The sequence below is a fragment of the Oncorhynchus clarkii genome, chromosome 30 (genome assembly GCF_045791955.1).
Source record: "Oncorhynchus clarkii lewisi isolate Uvic-CL-2024 chromosome 30, UVic_Ocla_1.0, whole genome shotgun sequence".
Lineage (NCBI taxonomy): Eukaryota > Metazoa > Chordata > Actinopteri > Salmoniformes > Salmonidae > Oncorhynchus > Oncorhynchus clarkii.
Window position 1 is genome coordinate 12,607,863 of NC_092176.1, and position 16,040 is coordinate 12,623,902.

General features: G+C 42.2%; 1 protein-coding gene across 1 annotated transcript; it reads left to right on the forward strand.

Moving 5' to 3' along the window:
- Window positions 1–7,125: 7,125 nt before the first annotated feature.
- Window positions 7,126–14,896, forward strand: LOC139389248 (solute carrier family 25 member 25a). The gene is made up of 10 exons (XM_071135780.1): window positions 7,126–7,442; window positions 9,545–9,671; window positions 9,790–9,877; window positions 10,004–10,118; window positions 11,459–11,617; window positions 12,341–12,493; window positions 12,674–12,781; window positions 12,954–13,121; window positions 13,225–13,375; window positions 13,519–14,896. The coding sequence occupies exons 1-10, from the start codon at window positions 7,284–7,286 to the stop codon at window positions 13,701–13,703; spliced, it is 1,413 nt and encodes a 470-aa protein (XP_070991881.1). The 5' UTR covers window positions 7,126–7,283; the 3' UTR covers window positions 13,704–14,896.
- The last annotated feature ends 1,144 nt before the right edge of the window (window positions 14,897–16,040 follow it).

The window sequence follows — 16,040 nt, forward strand, 5'->3', positions numbered from 1 at the left end:
AGCAGTGATAAATTCATGAACTTCTTTGAGGAAAAGATCATGATTATTAGAAAGCAAATTACGGACTCCTCTTTAAATCTGCATATTCCTTCAAAGCTCAGTTGTCCTGAGTCTGCACAACTCTGCCAGGACCTAGGATCAAGAGAGACGCTCAAGTGTTTTAGTACTATATCTCTTGACACAATGATGAAAATAATCATGGCCTCTAAACCTTCAAGCTGCATACTGGACCCTATTCCAACTAAACTACTGAAAGAGCTGCTTCCTGTGCTTGGCCCTCCTATGTTGAACATAATAAACGGCTCTCTATCCACCGGATGTGTACCAAACTCACTAAAAGTGGCAGTAATAAAGCCTCTCTTGAAAAAGCCAAACCTTGACCCAGAAAATATAAAAAAACTATCGGCCTATATCGAATCTTCCATTCCTCTCAAAATTTTTAGAAAAGGCTGTTGCGCAGATGTCATTCGAAAACATAATGTTAACTTTCACTGCTATGCGGATGACACACAGCTGTACATTTCAATGAAACATGGTGAAGCCCCAAAATTGCCCTCGCTAGAAGCATGTGTTTCAGACATAAGGAAGTGAGTGGATGGCTGCAAACGTTCTACTTTTAAACTCGGACAAAACAGAGATGCTTGTTCTAGGTCCCAAGAAACAAAGAGATCTTCTGTTGAATCTGACAATAAATCTTAATGGTTGTACAGTCGTCTCAAATAAAACTGTGAAGGACCTCGGCGTTACTCTGGACCCTGATCTCTCTTTTGATGAACATATCAAGACCATTTCAAGGACAGCATTTTTCCATCTACGTAACATTGCAAAAATCAGAAACTTTCTGTCCAAAAATGATGCAGAAAAATTAATCCATGCTTTTGTTACTTCTAGGTTAGACTACTGCACTGCTCTACTTTCCGGCTACCCGGATAAAGCAGTTAATAAACTTCAGTTAGTGCTAAATACGGCTGCTAGAATCCTGACTAGAACCAAAAAATGTGATCATATTACTCCAGTGCTAGCCTCCCTACACCGGCTTCCTGTCAAAGCAAGGGCTGATTTCAATGTTTTACTGCTAACCTACAAAGCATTACATGGGCTTGCTCCTACCTATCTCTTTGATTTGGTCCTGCCGTACATACCTACACGTACGCTACGGTCACAAGACGCAGGCCTCCTAATTGTCCCTAGAATTTCTAAGCAAACAGCTGGAGGCAGGGCTTTCTCCTATAGAGCTCAATTTTTATGGAACGGTCTGCCTACCCATGTCAGAGACGCAAACTCGGTCTCAACCTTTAAGTCTTTACTGAAGACTCATCTCTTCAGTGGGTCATATGATTGAGTGTAGTCTGGCCCAGGAGTACGGAAAGGCTCTGAAGCAACTAACCGCCCTTGCTGTCTCTGCCTCTAACCCTATTACAGTCACTGGCTTACTGGGGCTCTCTCATACCGTCCCTGGGAGGGGTGCGTCACCTGAGTGGGTTGAGTCACTGATGTGATCATCCTGTCTGGGTTGGCGCCCCCCCCCCCCCCCCTTGGGTTGTGCCGTGGCGGAGATCTTTGTGGGCTATACTCAGCCTTGTCTCAGGATGGTAAGTTGGTGGTTGAAGATATCCCTCTAGTGGTGTGGGGGCTGTGCTTTGTCAAAGTGGGTGGGGTTATATCCTTCCTGTTTGGCCCTGTCCGGGGGTGTCCTCGGATGGGGCCACAGTGTCTCCTGACCCCTCCTGTCTCAGCCTCCAGTATTTATGCTGCAGTAGTTTATGTGTCGGGGGACTAGGGTCAGTTTGTTATATCTGGAGTACTTCTCCTGTCCTATTCGGTGTCCTGTGTGAATTTAAGTGTGCTCTCTCTAATTCTCTTTTTCTCTCTTTCTTTCTCTCTCTCGGAGGACCTGAGCCCTAGGACCATGCCTCAGGACTACCTGACATGATGAATCCTTGCTGTCCCCAGTCCACCTGGCCGTGCTGCTGCTCCAGTTTCAACTGTTCTGCCTTATTATTATTGGACCATGCTGGTCATTTATGAACATTTGAACATCTTGGCCATGTTCTGTTATAATCTCCACCCGGCACAGCCAGAAGAGGACTGGCCACCCCTCATAGCCTGGTTCCTCTCTAGGTTTCTTCCTAGGTTTTGGCCTTTCTAGGGAGTTTTTCCTAGCCACCGTGCTTCTACACCTGCATTGCTTGCTGTTTGGGGTTTTAGGTTGGGTTTCTGTACAGCACTTTGAGATATCAGCTGATGTACGAAGGGCTATATAAATAAATTTGATTTGATTTGATTTGACAGTGCGTAGAACCAGCGCAGGATATCCTGGACCAAGGAGGCGTACTGGAGACCAGGAGCGCTGAGCCAGCACAACCCATCCTGGCTAGATGCTCATTTTCGCAAGGCAAGTGCGGAGAACTGGCACCGAGCGCACCTGGCTGTGAATGCGCACTGGAGACACAGTGCGTATCACCGCATAACATGGTACCTGAACTGTCACACGCTCCTCAAAGCGAGTGCAGGAGTTGGCTCTGATCTGGAACCTGGCTCCGCCGACCATCCCGTGTGCCGTGAAACACACAGCTTAGGAAGCTTCGTCCCCTTGTCCCTGTCGAAGAGAGGGGAGTGTATCAGCTTTCTGTAGGTATTTGTTTATTGAATATACAGCTCAGTAGCAAGTATTTTACAACCAAGATATTTGATATGGCTTTGAGATATGGAGTGGCGCACAAAATGTCTCATGGGTAGTAGCCTACAACTGCAATGTTTTTTTAGGACATTACATTTGCTGTTGGATGAAAAAAGGGCTACTAGCAGTGAGTATTATAGTCAATGTGTTTTGAGTTTCCACTTCCTCGTGTGTTGAACCCCAAATTAATTAGCCTATGATATTAGTTAGTGCACATAAAGATGCATGTAATTCATCTCAATTGAACCAAAAAAAATTCTGGAAATTCTGATTCCTATTTTTACAGTAAAATATAGCAACTATAGTCTAATTGTCACCCCAAAAGTGAGTTGGGGGAGTGAGCAGTGATCTGGGCTGGTGTGGAGAAAATGCCAGGGCCAAATTATTGCCCAAGACCGCCCCTGGACTCAGCTGTCTGTCCACCACGTGGTTTAACCCAAAACCTTGACGTTGTTCCAGCACATCCGTCACTTGGCGCTTGTCACCTGGCATTTAAGTCTAGGCATGTCGTCATCATTTTATTACATACAACCTCATGGTGTTCCATAGTACCTGGTGGTCTGGTGGGACAAATGCAGACCTCGCAGGACATACAAACCCCATTTTTTTAAACTAATATAAAAGTTTTAATCTGTTGATTACTTTTTATTCTCTGGAGAAAGCCAACCACCCAAACTATTAAGCCTTTTATAATACATTCCATTTGCAGTATCAATATTAAAGGCCCCAGTGCAGTCAAAAATTGACCTGTGTTTTATATATACTGTATTTCCACACTATGAGCTTGAATAATACCGTGAAAATGTGAAAATGATGATAATGCCATTTTAGTGCAAAAGCTGTTTGAAAAGACTGCCTGAAATGTCTGCCTGTTTTGGTGAGATGGAGCTTTGGCCTGCCTGATGACATCGCCAGATGGTAAATTAGTTAATAGACCGATAAGAAGTAGATTTCTGAACCTTTCTGCCAATAACAGATAGTTTTCAATTTGCCTCTCCCCACTCAGACCACTCCCAGACTGTCCTAGCAAAACTCTTGCTTGAGAAATTTATCTTTGCTAAAAAGTGTGTATATATATATACAGTGCCTTGCGAAAGTATTCGGCCCCCTTGAACTTTGCGACCTTTTGCCACATTTCAGGCTTCAAACAAAGATATAAAACTGTATTTTTTTGTGAAGAATCAACAACAAGTGGGACACAATCATGAAGTGGAACGACATTTATTGGATATTTCAAACTTTTTTAACAAATCAAAAACGGAAAAATTGGGCGTTCAAAATGATTCAGCCCCTTTACTTTCAGTGCAAACTCTCTCCAGAAGTTCAGTGAGGATCTCTGAATGATCCAATGTTGACCTAAATGACTAATGATGATACATACAATCCACCTGTGTGTAATCAAGTCTCCGTATAAATGCACCTGCACTGTGATAGTCTCAGAGGTCCGTTAAAAGCGCAGAGAGCATCATGAAGAACAATGAACACACCAGGCAGGTCCGAGATACTGTTGTGAAGAAGTTTAAAGCCGGATTTGAATACAAAAAGATTTCCCAAGCTTTAAACATCCCAAGGAGCACTGTGCAAGCGATAATATTGAAATGGAAGGAGTATCAGACCACTGCAAATCTACCAAGACCTGGCGGGCCCTCTAAACTTTCAGCTCATACAAGGTGAAGACTGATCAGAGATGCAGCCAAGAGGCCCATGATCACTCTGGATGAACTGCAGAGATCTACAGCTGAGGTGGGAGACTCTGTCCATAGGACAACAATCAGTCGTATATTGCACAAATCTGGCCTTTATGGAAGAGTGGCAAGAAGAAAGCCATTTCTTAAAGATATCCATAAAAAGTGTTGTTTAAAGTTTGCCACAAGCCACCTGGGAGACACAAACATGTGGAAAAAGGTGCTCTGGTCAGATGAAACCAAAATTGAACTTTTTGGCAACAATGCAAAACGTTATGTTTGGCGTAAAAGCAACACAGCTCATCACCCTGAACTCACCATCCCCACTGTCAAACATGGTGGTGGCAGCATCATGGTTTGGGCCTGCTTTTCTTCAGCAGGGACAGGGAATATGGTTAAAATTGATGGGAAGATGGATGGAGCCAAATACAGGACCATTCTGGAAGAAAACCTGATGGAGTCTGCAAAAGACCTGAGACTGGGACGGAGATTTGTCTTCCAACAAGACAATGATCCAAAACATAAAGCAAAATCTACAATGGAATGGTTCAAAAATAAACATATCCAGTGTTAGAATGGCCAAGTCAAAGTCCAGACCTGAATCCAATCGAGAATCTGTGGAAAGAACTGAAAACTGCTGTTCACAAATGCTCTCCATCCAACCTCACTGAGCTCGAGCTGTTTTGTCTTTTGCAGACTCCATCAGGTTCTTACAGAATGGTCTTGTATTTGGCTCCATCCATCTTCCCATCAATTTTAACCATATTCCCTGTCCCTGCTGAAGAAAAGCAGGCCCAAACCATGATGCTGCCACCACCATGTTTGACAGTGGGGATGGTGTGTTCATGGTGATGAGCTGTGTTGCTTTTACGCCAAACATAACGTTTTGCATTGTTGCCAAAAAGTTCAATTTTGGTTTCATCTGACCAGAGCACCTTCTTCCACATGTTTGGTGTGTCTCCCAGGTGGCTTGTGGCAAACTTTAAACAACACTTTTTATGGATATCTTTAAGAAATGGCTTTCTTGCCACTCTTCCATAAAGGCCAGATTTGTGCAATATACGACTGATTGTTGTCCTATGGACAGAGTCTCCCACCTCAGCTGTAGATCTCTGCAGTTCATCCAGAGTGATCATGGGCCTCTTGGCTGCATCTCTGATCAGTCTTCTCCTTGTATGAGCTGAAAGTTTAGAGGGACGGCCAGGTCTTGGTAGATTTGCAGTGGTCTGATACTCCTTCCATTTCAATATTATCGCTTGCACAGTGCTCCTTGGGATGTTTAAAGCTTGGGAAATCTTTTTGTATCCAAATCCGGCTTTAAACTTCTTCACAACAGTATCTCGGACCTGCCTGGTGTGTTCCTTGTTCTTCATGATGCTCTCTGCGCTTTTAACGGACCTCTGAGACTATCACAGTGCAGGTGCATTTATACGGAGACTTGATTACACACAGGTGGATTGTATTTATCATCATTAGTCATTTAGGTCAACGTTGGATCATTCAGAGATCCTCACTGAACTTCTGGAGAGAGTTTGCTGCACTGAAAGTAAAGGGGCTGAATAATTTTGCACGCCCAATTTTTCAGTTTTTGATTTGTTAAAAAAGTTTGAAATATCCAATAAATGTCGTTCCACTTCATGATTGTGTCCCACTTGTTGTTGATTCTTCACAAAAAAATACAGTTTTATATCTTTATGTTTGAAGCCTGAAATGTGGCAAAAGGTTGCAAAGTTCAAGGGGGCTGAATACTTTCGCAAGGCACTGTATATATAACATGTATTTTTTACCAATCACAGTAAGGTACTTAATTGTTACTCAGAAATTATTTTATATTGAGAAAAAAAAACAGCTGCATTGGACCTTTATTTTTGACTTATCTATTTTTTACTTAACACTTATTTTTCTTAAAACTGCATTGTTGGTTAAGGGCTTTGTAAGTAAGCGTTTCACTGTAAGGTCTACCTACACCTGTTGTATTCGGTGCATGTGACAAATACAATTTGATTTGATTTGATAAAAGGCACAGTTTGTTATCTCATAATTCCTGCAGTTGTTAACATTGTTACTACCAGGCTAAATAACAATCTAAGGAACAATCTAAGGATCTGCTTGTTCTGTCTTAGCCGGACATTTTCAGAAAGTTGCTATTATGATGTGTTGGCTGAACTCAGACCATCTTGCTGGTAGATTCAATCAGCTTTAAATGACAATATAGAATGACAAACATTGATGAAAATAAAGAATTTAATGAATTTCAATCTAATAACATCATGTATATGATGTATTGTAGAGGTAGACTGCAAAGCAGCATATAGGCCTTCACCTTGTAAAACTCTGCTTATAAAACTTGTAGTACTAACATATCACAAATTTCAATTAAGGCATGATGAATCTCCAAACGGGAAACGTTTGTTATTTTCCCAAAATATAGCCTACAGGGGGGGTAGGCTAACAAACGGTAGCTTGGGGTAAGAGAGGGTTAATGCTGCGTTCAACTACTAGTCAGAACTAGGAAACTCGGCAATATCCGACTTGCTGACTGGTTGAACGCAGTACGCGTGCAACCAGTTAGCAAGTCTGACATTTCCGAGTTCCTGAATAGGACATGAACGTGGCACATTAGTCTGAGGGAGGGGTTGGGGTCATTGAGCAGCTTTCACGCAGCTTTTTTTGTCAATTGAATGATGCAGTGATTGGTCGATAGCAAATGACGTTACCGAGAGAGGGGGGCAAAAAGATAATCATAGGAGCCAATAAAATGGCTCTATTTTCAGAAGGGTGTGGTTTCATAGATTTCTATAACACGAGGCACTTCTTTACCGGCGTTTTAGTAGTAACACGCCTAGGGAATTTATCAATCTTTGGTGTACTTTTTATTTATTTATTTATTGTGGAGTGGCTTTATCTTAAATTTAAACATGCTTGGCCTGTGCCTTTATGTGCCTGTTCCGAATTCGGATCCTATTGAATTCGAGTATTATGAGTCCAATGGACTACCATCGGAGCTGAAATCGCTCTTCAAATTGAGTGTGTTTCTACCGTCCCAAGAATGTTCAATTTATCGGAAATGGCGAAAGGTAAGACTTGCACTCTATTCTTTTACACATGTATTTATATGCTTCTGCAAACTTCACAGCAAGTTTTACATTTTGAGTGATTTAATTTGTATTTTTTCTAAACTATACGTTTTTTAACAATTCTGTCGTACTTTCCTGTAGTCTGTGTTTGTCAAAATCTCACCTACTGCATAGTGTTGCATGTAATCCACCACATCAGACCATAATGTTTAAAGGTTTCAGCAGGAATTGAATGCAACAATGATTCAGACCCATGGAATTCAAGATAGACCACGTAATTTCATATAACATTATGTAGACAGGCTTTAAAAACTCTAAGCCCCTACTCAAGGAGTTCCCCCGAGGGATAAATGTGGCCCCTGATATTCATTAATATATTTGAAAAATGAATTTGCATTTGCTTCATCAATGTTAGAATTCTTTGACTCTACAGTTTATGAATTATAAAACAATCTGACACTGAAGGCATAGACAATTTTATTATTGTTCTCTACGTTGATTGTGTATTGGGCTTTGGCCGGCAACCGCTTCTAGTTTTAAGTTTAAATGTGCCTCTTATTAGTCTAATTGCATATCAGTGACCCTAAGCACTAAACCAGCAGATTCAGGGTTGTCAATTAGGCACATTAAGAAATCACTGAAACATGATGGAATTGTTAAATTACAGTTTTTATTTTATTTTACCTTTATTTAACTAGGCAAGTCAGTTAACAAATTCTTATTTTCAATGACGGCCTAGGAACAGTGGGTTAACTGCCTTGTTCAGCGCTCTAACCACTCAACTACCTGCCGCCCCATGCATGCAAGACTAGTTAATTGACCCTCAAGACTGCGTGACCCACAGAGGCAAGACATGATGTTCTTGGCCGAGGTTGGCATCGTGATTCGAGCCCTCGTGTCTTCAGGCATAGGTATTAGTGTCGTGGACATGTATCTATATCCTTAATGACAAGTTGACCTGCCAACTTGTGCAAAGCCCGTCGACCTACCTGGTCTAAAATAGACTGAGGCATCAGCAGTTGAGTTGCTGGCCTGGTGTTATTTGCTCTGTCTTGAACTACAGGTATCTACCAAAATAAAGGAAACCCCAACATAGTATCTTAACAGGGCGTTGGTCCACCACAAGCCGCCAGAACAGCTTCAATGCGCCTTGGCATAGATTCTACAAGTGTCTGTTACTCTATTGGAGAGTTGTTGGTGGCGGTGGAAACTGCTGTCTCCGGCACCTCTCCAGAATCTCCCATAAATGTTCAATTGGGTTGAGAGATCTGGTGACTGACACACATCCTTTAACGCTCCTTTGAGGCTGCTCTTTCAAAGTCACTGAGCTCTTAGCCATGGTGGCCAAAATAATGGGCAACTGAGTATTGTTATACACAACATCCCATCATGATTTGGGTCAACTGATTCATTAACTCAGGAACTACACCTGTGTAGAAGCTCCTGCTTTCAATATGCTTTGTGTCCCTCATTTACTCCAATGTTCCCTTTATTTTGGCAGTTACGTGTGACACCGCTCCCATTGGGAGCCTTCTTTCTGTCCATGTTACAGGCCTAATGTCACATTTTGGCAGTTACGTGTGACACTGCTCCCATTGGGAGCATTCTTTCTGTCCATGTTACAGGCCTAATGTCACATTTTGGCAGTTACGTGTGACACCGCTCCCATTGGGAGCATTCTTTCTGTCCATGTTACAGGCCTAATGCCACATTTTGAAAGTGAATACACGTTGTTCTCTCTCACATAGAATGGCATTTAAACATGGGACAAAATAGTTGCATGAAGGACGGGTTAGCCTAGGTTTGAGTCAATGGCTTTCAACATAGGGCCTTGGTGTTCTTTGCCTCGATCAGAGACATTGTTGAAGTGCTTTGTCTTGGCTGGATATTGAGGTGATGAGAAATGCACTGTTTGACATGATTCACACAACAGTCACCTTACCCTCCTGTCAGGTGCTTACATGCATTCAATTAGTATTCTCCCCCTCCAGATAAGCTCCAGTCTTGGGTTTACTTTTGTCGTTTGATTTTCTATTGTCCTCCATGGTGTCTGTTATAAGAAAGCAATTTTGTTGATCATTTAGTTTTTTTTGCCCCTGCAGAAAGCGGTGAAAAGTGCAGACAATGACCTGGTTGGGCAGATGGTCTTTGAGGAGTTTGTTCACTATTTGCAAGATCAGGAGAAAGATCTGAAACTCGTCTTCAAGAACCTGGACAGAAGGAGAGCTGGTATGCTATTATGCACAAATCCGAACTTAGTTTTAGAATATGCCTAAGCTACCATAAAATACACATTTTGTTTGGATTCAGGTGGAATTGTGATTAATTGTCTTCCATTATGATTCAGATAAAATGGATTCTAAGGAGATCATGCAGTCTCTCCAGGACCTTGGTGTTCACATATCCCAGCAGCATGCAGAGAAGGTCCTACAGAGGTAAGGTATTAGGATGAAACGGTGTTTCCTTATGATTTTGGTCAATGTTGTAAGTATAGCTATTATTACCAGTTTGATTCATATTCTCAAGAGTTTAATTATTATTATTATTTTTTTATTAAATAGCATGGATAAGAATGGAACAATGACCATCGACTGGAATGAGTGGAGCAACTACCCTCTGCTACAGCCCAAAGAGAACAACATCCCTGAGATCACCCTATACTGGAAACACTCCACGGTGAGGAGGGAGAATGTGAAATAGCTATCTAAAAAGCAGAGAATTGAATTATATTTAACATGAATTTGAGTACACTCTGTATCCACTGACAATAGCCTTTAAAGTTAAATATTGTGAATCGGGATGTTAATCCTATTGTATAGATCAACACCGAATGGATGTGTCACCAATTAATATTATTTGTTACTAATTGGTGTAGGACAGGAAACGCTCTGAATAAAAGATTATGCTAAAAAAAAAATTACGGGTTGAATTAATTACCCCCTTATATAAAATGTCGATACAGGTTTAATTATCCCTTATGTAAGATCATCATGTTTGTAAAGAGGTAGGAGGAGAATAAAATGATCCCCTGCCATCTTAGAACCACCTTAATGGGACAGTGTGATCTTGGGCAGCGTGTGGGTGGGGTATTGAAATACTGTACGCCTTAACGAGCGAGGCAGCTTCTAAATCTTAGCCTGCTTACCTCTCCAATGTGCCAAAAGCTACAGAACAGCCTTTATAGGTTGAGCTGGGGCTAAAAATATTCAGACATACTCCCTTGGAGATGAGATGACCACCTAACACAAAGGCCAGGCAAAATGTCAAGCAGCCTTTACTCTTGAGTCACTTTGGCCAGACTAACATGTGGCAGTAGTATTAATTACACTTGCATAACATGTGCTGCCAATTTTCTAAGTTCTTGCCTATCATTAAATAGCTTTCAGTTAGTGATTTGGTGCTGGCATGGTATAGAGGGATAAAGCCCGTACTCTGGTATGGATTTTGCAAAGGCACCTCTCTTGGGACTTAAACTATGTCTGGGGAGGCTCCCTGGCTGACCTAGATGGTCATTGTGCAACAAACAGTGTTACAAGGAGGGAACATTCCCCTCAGTCTTCACCCTCATATCAGGAGTGCACGTCAAACCCGAACCACGGTATTAAAGCAGAAGCACCAATATGTGTTAACTGGTTTAATGTCTGATTACACAGAAGTGTCCCAAAAATAACAGAACAGGAAACGTGTAGAATCCAACTTGCTTCCTAACTCGGAACATTAAGTCAACTGACCTAAAGCCTCATAACCTGCGACCTTTGCTCTAAAGGGATGAGGGCAGAGTCTTCTCTGACGCACATTTAGCTGTCAATACTGCTTGTCCCTAGTCACCTCTAGGTGAATGGTTTGTGTAAACATGAGGCCTTAGAAATCCCACCCACTGAAAATGTCAGCTCACCCCTTATAGCTTGACTAAACTTCTTGTTGCAGCTGCTCTTGGATAACTAATGTATTTTGGGACAAAATAAATGGGCTAGTAGTGGATAATTATACTAATGTTCAATCTGTCTGCTCTCTAGCTGTTTGACGTAGGTGACAATCTGATGGTGCCTGATGACTTCACGACAGAGGAGAAACTGACAGGGATGTGGTGGAGGCATCTGGTAGCAGGCGGAGGTGCAGGAGCAGTGTCCCGAACATTCACCGCCCCCTTAGACCGACTCAAAGTACTCATGCAGGTAAGAAGCCCTTGATCTACTGTCCTAGTTACCACCACAGCCCTGTATTCCCAACAACACTTGAAGTCCTAGGAATGGTACACCGTGTCCTTAATTACCTGTTCATTGTTGAGTGAAAGTGGGCATCTTGCATAACTTGTAGGCAAATAACAGACCTGTTGCAAGAGCGATTACCTAAGAGTCATACATGGGTTAATGAGTATGTAAATGTGCCAAAACATGGGGACAAGGGTCCTAGTAGCTGTTTGTTCCCCCCTGGCTCATCCAGCCGACCAATTACTGTGGCTGAGAGCCAGCACACCTTCTCTGTTGAGATGTGATTGGCTGCAGCGGCAGATAAGTCAGGAGGAGTGAGTAGATAGGATTTTACGTGATAGCAAAGTGTGGACTCCTGATTGACGTCAGTGGGTCTGTTTGAACAAGTCATCTGTGGGTTGGTGCAACTGACCCCAGTACACTTTGACTTGTTCCACATTGTACTCACATTCTGAGCGAATGCCTCATTACTTAAATAACTGACTAAATGTTTTGAGGAGGAAGGACCCGATTCAGAGTTATAATAAGCTTGCACAACGTAAACGTTCGTCTAAATCATTAATTGACGTCAATTGGAGACTTGGCTGAACATTAAGCACACAGATCAAGTCGGAATACGGCCCCAATTATCTAATTGGTCATTTGACTTCTGTATGATATAAACATTTTATATTCTTGATTTGTCAGGTCCATGGTTCCCGTAGCAACAACATGTGCATCATGAGTGGGCTCACCCAGATGATCAAAGAAGGTGGGATGAGGTCGCTGTGGAGAGGGAATGGAATCAACATTATCAAAATCGCCCCTGAATCCGCCATCAAGTTCATGGCCTATGAGCAGGTACTACATGCAATGCAACACTTACTCCTGTATCATTTTACTTAATTTAGGGAAAGTCTGGACTCGTATACCGTTTATTATAACTCCATCTAAATTCTGTATGTGATGACCAAGTTTATGTTCTAACGGTGTCTATCTTATCTCATCCCCTCACTTTTCTTTCAACGGACACTGATGTAGATCAAGCGTTTGATTGGCAGTGATAAGGAGACACTTGGCATCCTGGAGCGTTTTGTAGCTGGCTCGATGGCTGGCGTCATCGCTCAGAGCACCATCTACCCCATGGAGGTGAGCAGCCGTCAGTCATCGCCCTCTGTCATTACAGATAGGGGCGATTACACCTGTGATTGTTATCAGGATGAGGACAAACACTTGTGATTTTAAAGTTTGTAATGCCAATGTTTTCGTTCCGATTACATGCCACCTGCTAGGTTTTCAGTTTTTTTTCCCTGCTCACCAGGTTCTGAAAACACGGCTTGCCCTGCGAAAGACTGGTCAGTACTCTGGCATCTCTGACTGTGCAAAGAGCAGCTTCAGGAGAGAGGGACTACGTGCCTTTTACAAGGGCTTCATCCCCAACATGATGGGCATCATCCCCTATGCTGGAATGGACCTGGCTGTGTATGAGGTAAGAGACCCAGAGAAGGCTTTTACAAATCTCTAGTTACATGTTTTCACTGCATTGGAGGCTCCATTTGGAATAGTCTCTGAATATGTTCCTTTTTCCACAGACATTGAAGAACTCTTGGTTAGAGAAGTATGGCGCCAACAGTACTGACCCGGGAGTGTTAGTTCTGCTTGGATGTGGCACAGTATCCAGCACCTGTGGTCAGCTGTCCAGCTACCCCCTGGCCCTGGTCAGGACCCGCATGCAGGCACAAGGTGAGAGCTTCAACAATGCACCTAATTTACACTGCTTATTGGAATATATCATATTTTCCTCATTTTATTTAGATTAGGTTATAAATGACTACAAGTTTTTATGTTCCTTGGCTCTAATGCTGACTGCCATTTATCTCCTATAGCCATGCTGGAGGGCAGCCCACAGATGACAATGTCAGGGCTCTTCAAACAAATCATCCAGACAGAGGGGGCCACTGGTCTCTACAGGGGCCTGGCCCCTAACTTCCTGAAGGTCATTCCAGCTGTCAGCATCAGCTATGTGGTGTACGAGAACCTGAAAATGTCGCTGGGAGTTAAGTCGAGATGAGGTGACACTCAACATCTGAATGGATCTTCAACCCCTCTGTTGAGGCTAAGAAATCTGTGACTCTCATTCTGTGAATGCCAGAAGATGGAGAACAAGGGACAACAGAATTAAATGGTATCAACTCTGTGAGCTGAAACAGAGGGAAGGGGGAGCTTCTCTCAATATTGCTATTGCTGCTATTATTTAGATGCTCAATTGTTGAGTTAGGACCAGAATTCTATAATGAATGTTGGTTGAATATCTACCCAACTGAGTGAGTAACACCATCATTGGGGACCAATTCTTGTTGCCAGTTTGTGGTATAGTGCCTCTGAAAATTGTCCTGTTTCTATGGCTTCACTCAGTAAATCAGGTTATGCAACAATTCAAACTGCACCAGTCCCCTTAAGTAGAAACCACTTCAGTTATGCCCAGTCTAACATGATGTATTCAGACATTTTCCTTGGCATTAACAGGTTTTCTGAGTAGTTATTGGTTCTTTCCCCACACCTGCTTTTGTCTTTGCCTGATATGAACATTTATATTAATTAGTGTTCCCTTCCCTGTATGTAGACAATAGGACAAAAGCACATGTGGTGAATATTTTCCCTTCTCAAGCCTTACAGATGACTAATTTATTCGCACTGCCGTTTCTGACTGAATTGATGCTGCATTTCTGAGTGAAGTATTGATGTCCACATCGATCTAATATTTATTCCGTTTTTTTTGTCTGACGTTGACAGTGACGTTTTTGTTCAGAACACGGCAGTAACTGGTTTTATGCTCAGAAGTTTGACTTGTTTTGGAAAACTAACTGAAGAGCCATATTTACCATTATTATGTATTAAGAAGTGGGTATGTTTGCAAAATAAGTTCACAGGAGCTTTAAATTATTGAGTCAATTTTGCCTATTTGTCCTCATATATATATTTTAATCGTTTGTGTTTACATTGGTTGTTTTATTATCGAAATGAATTGCTTCTGTTTTGGTTGTCAGGTCACATAATCAATGTCTTTGTACCTAAAACCAAAACTTGATTTCAGAGCTTTGTGTAGATTAACACTAATGCACTTTAATACTGGAGACACATTTGAAGGTTTTGCATTAACTTTAGATACAAAGTTGGAAACCACTTCAACTTTGGTTAAATCATTTTTTTAATAGACCATTTGGTACAATGTTCTTTGAGCAAATAAATTAAAAGGATATGTAATATTCACGTCTTTGGCGTATTTCTTGACTCCTTGAGTGTGTCCCCTTACATGGACGTGGATGTTCAATAAGGGTATTTTAAAGATTCAGTGTTTTTACACGTTTTTATTAACCTTGAGTTTGTGTGACACATACATTGTATTGGCCTATAGTTATTGCTTTATCAAGAAAAGGGTGCCATTGAAAGGAATAATTACCGGGGTAGCTGAAAATGGACCAACTGAAGGGGAAGATTCCCGGTGTTTGGTACTGTGGCAAAACAAGATTAATTCTGTTCTGAGTTTTGATGAGGCTTTGCCTGGCTAAAGTGAGAGGATATTTCCGTTATCCCATAAGAGCTTGAGCCGACTCCATTATCTTACAGGTGTTGAGCTTATAGGCATGTAAAAGGGTTGGTTACAAGCTGACCAGACTGGACACGTCGCGTGCAAGAGCGTTGCAAAATAAATGTAGAAATCCGTGGAATTCAATTATTGCACACTGCTCGCGCCCGCCAACGAGCTTCTGCGTTACCAAGGGCTAAAATAGAAGTCATACAAGAAGTTCGGTGGTTGCTGATGCACACCGGAGGCCTAGCGTGTGCATATGAACTTTCGCATTCTTTCCTGCGTGCAGAATTTTCAGCTCTTTGTAGCGTGAGTGGGGGAAATATAATCTACGGTTCATTACTTGTATGTGGTGATTGTATGATTATTTAGTGACGCTGTTATGCTAGTAACTTTCCCATGCCAATGAACGTGAGTGCGACGCCACTTTTCGCCAAACGGTGGCAACAGCTATTTATGAGGACGTTTCTTTTTATACTTTTCTGTGTCGATTCTTGGTCTTGTTTGAGACTGGTGCAACCCACAAATGGCTCATCCAAGGCATTGGATTGTTTGATGGCCATGCTTGAACTGGTCTTGGAGCAGAGGCCACAGCAACCTATGATAACTGTTTCCAGAGGCGGCCCAGGAGAAGGGCGAACCCATCTTTGCAAAGAAAAGTGTGTGGGGATGCAAATCACAGCACAATAGATCATTGTTATTCACACCACCTCTGCCACCTCTGCTTCGAAAAACATTTTAGTGGGGAGAACAGTAGCGACATTGTGGCGCAATGGCTGGGTTCCTGTCAATCCCTCAATCCCTCGCTGGTAGTGCAGT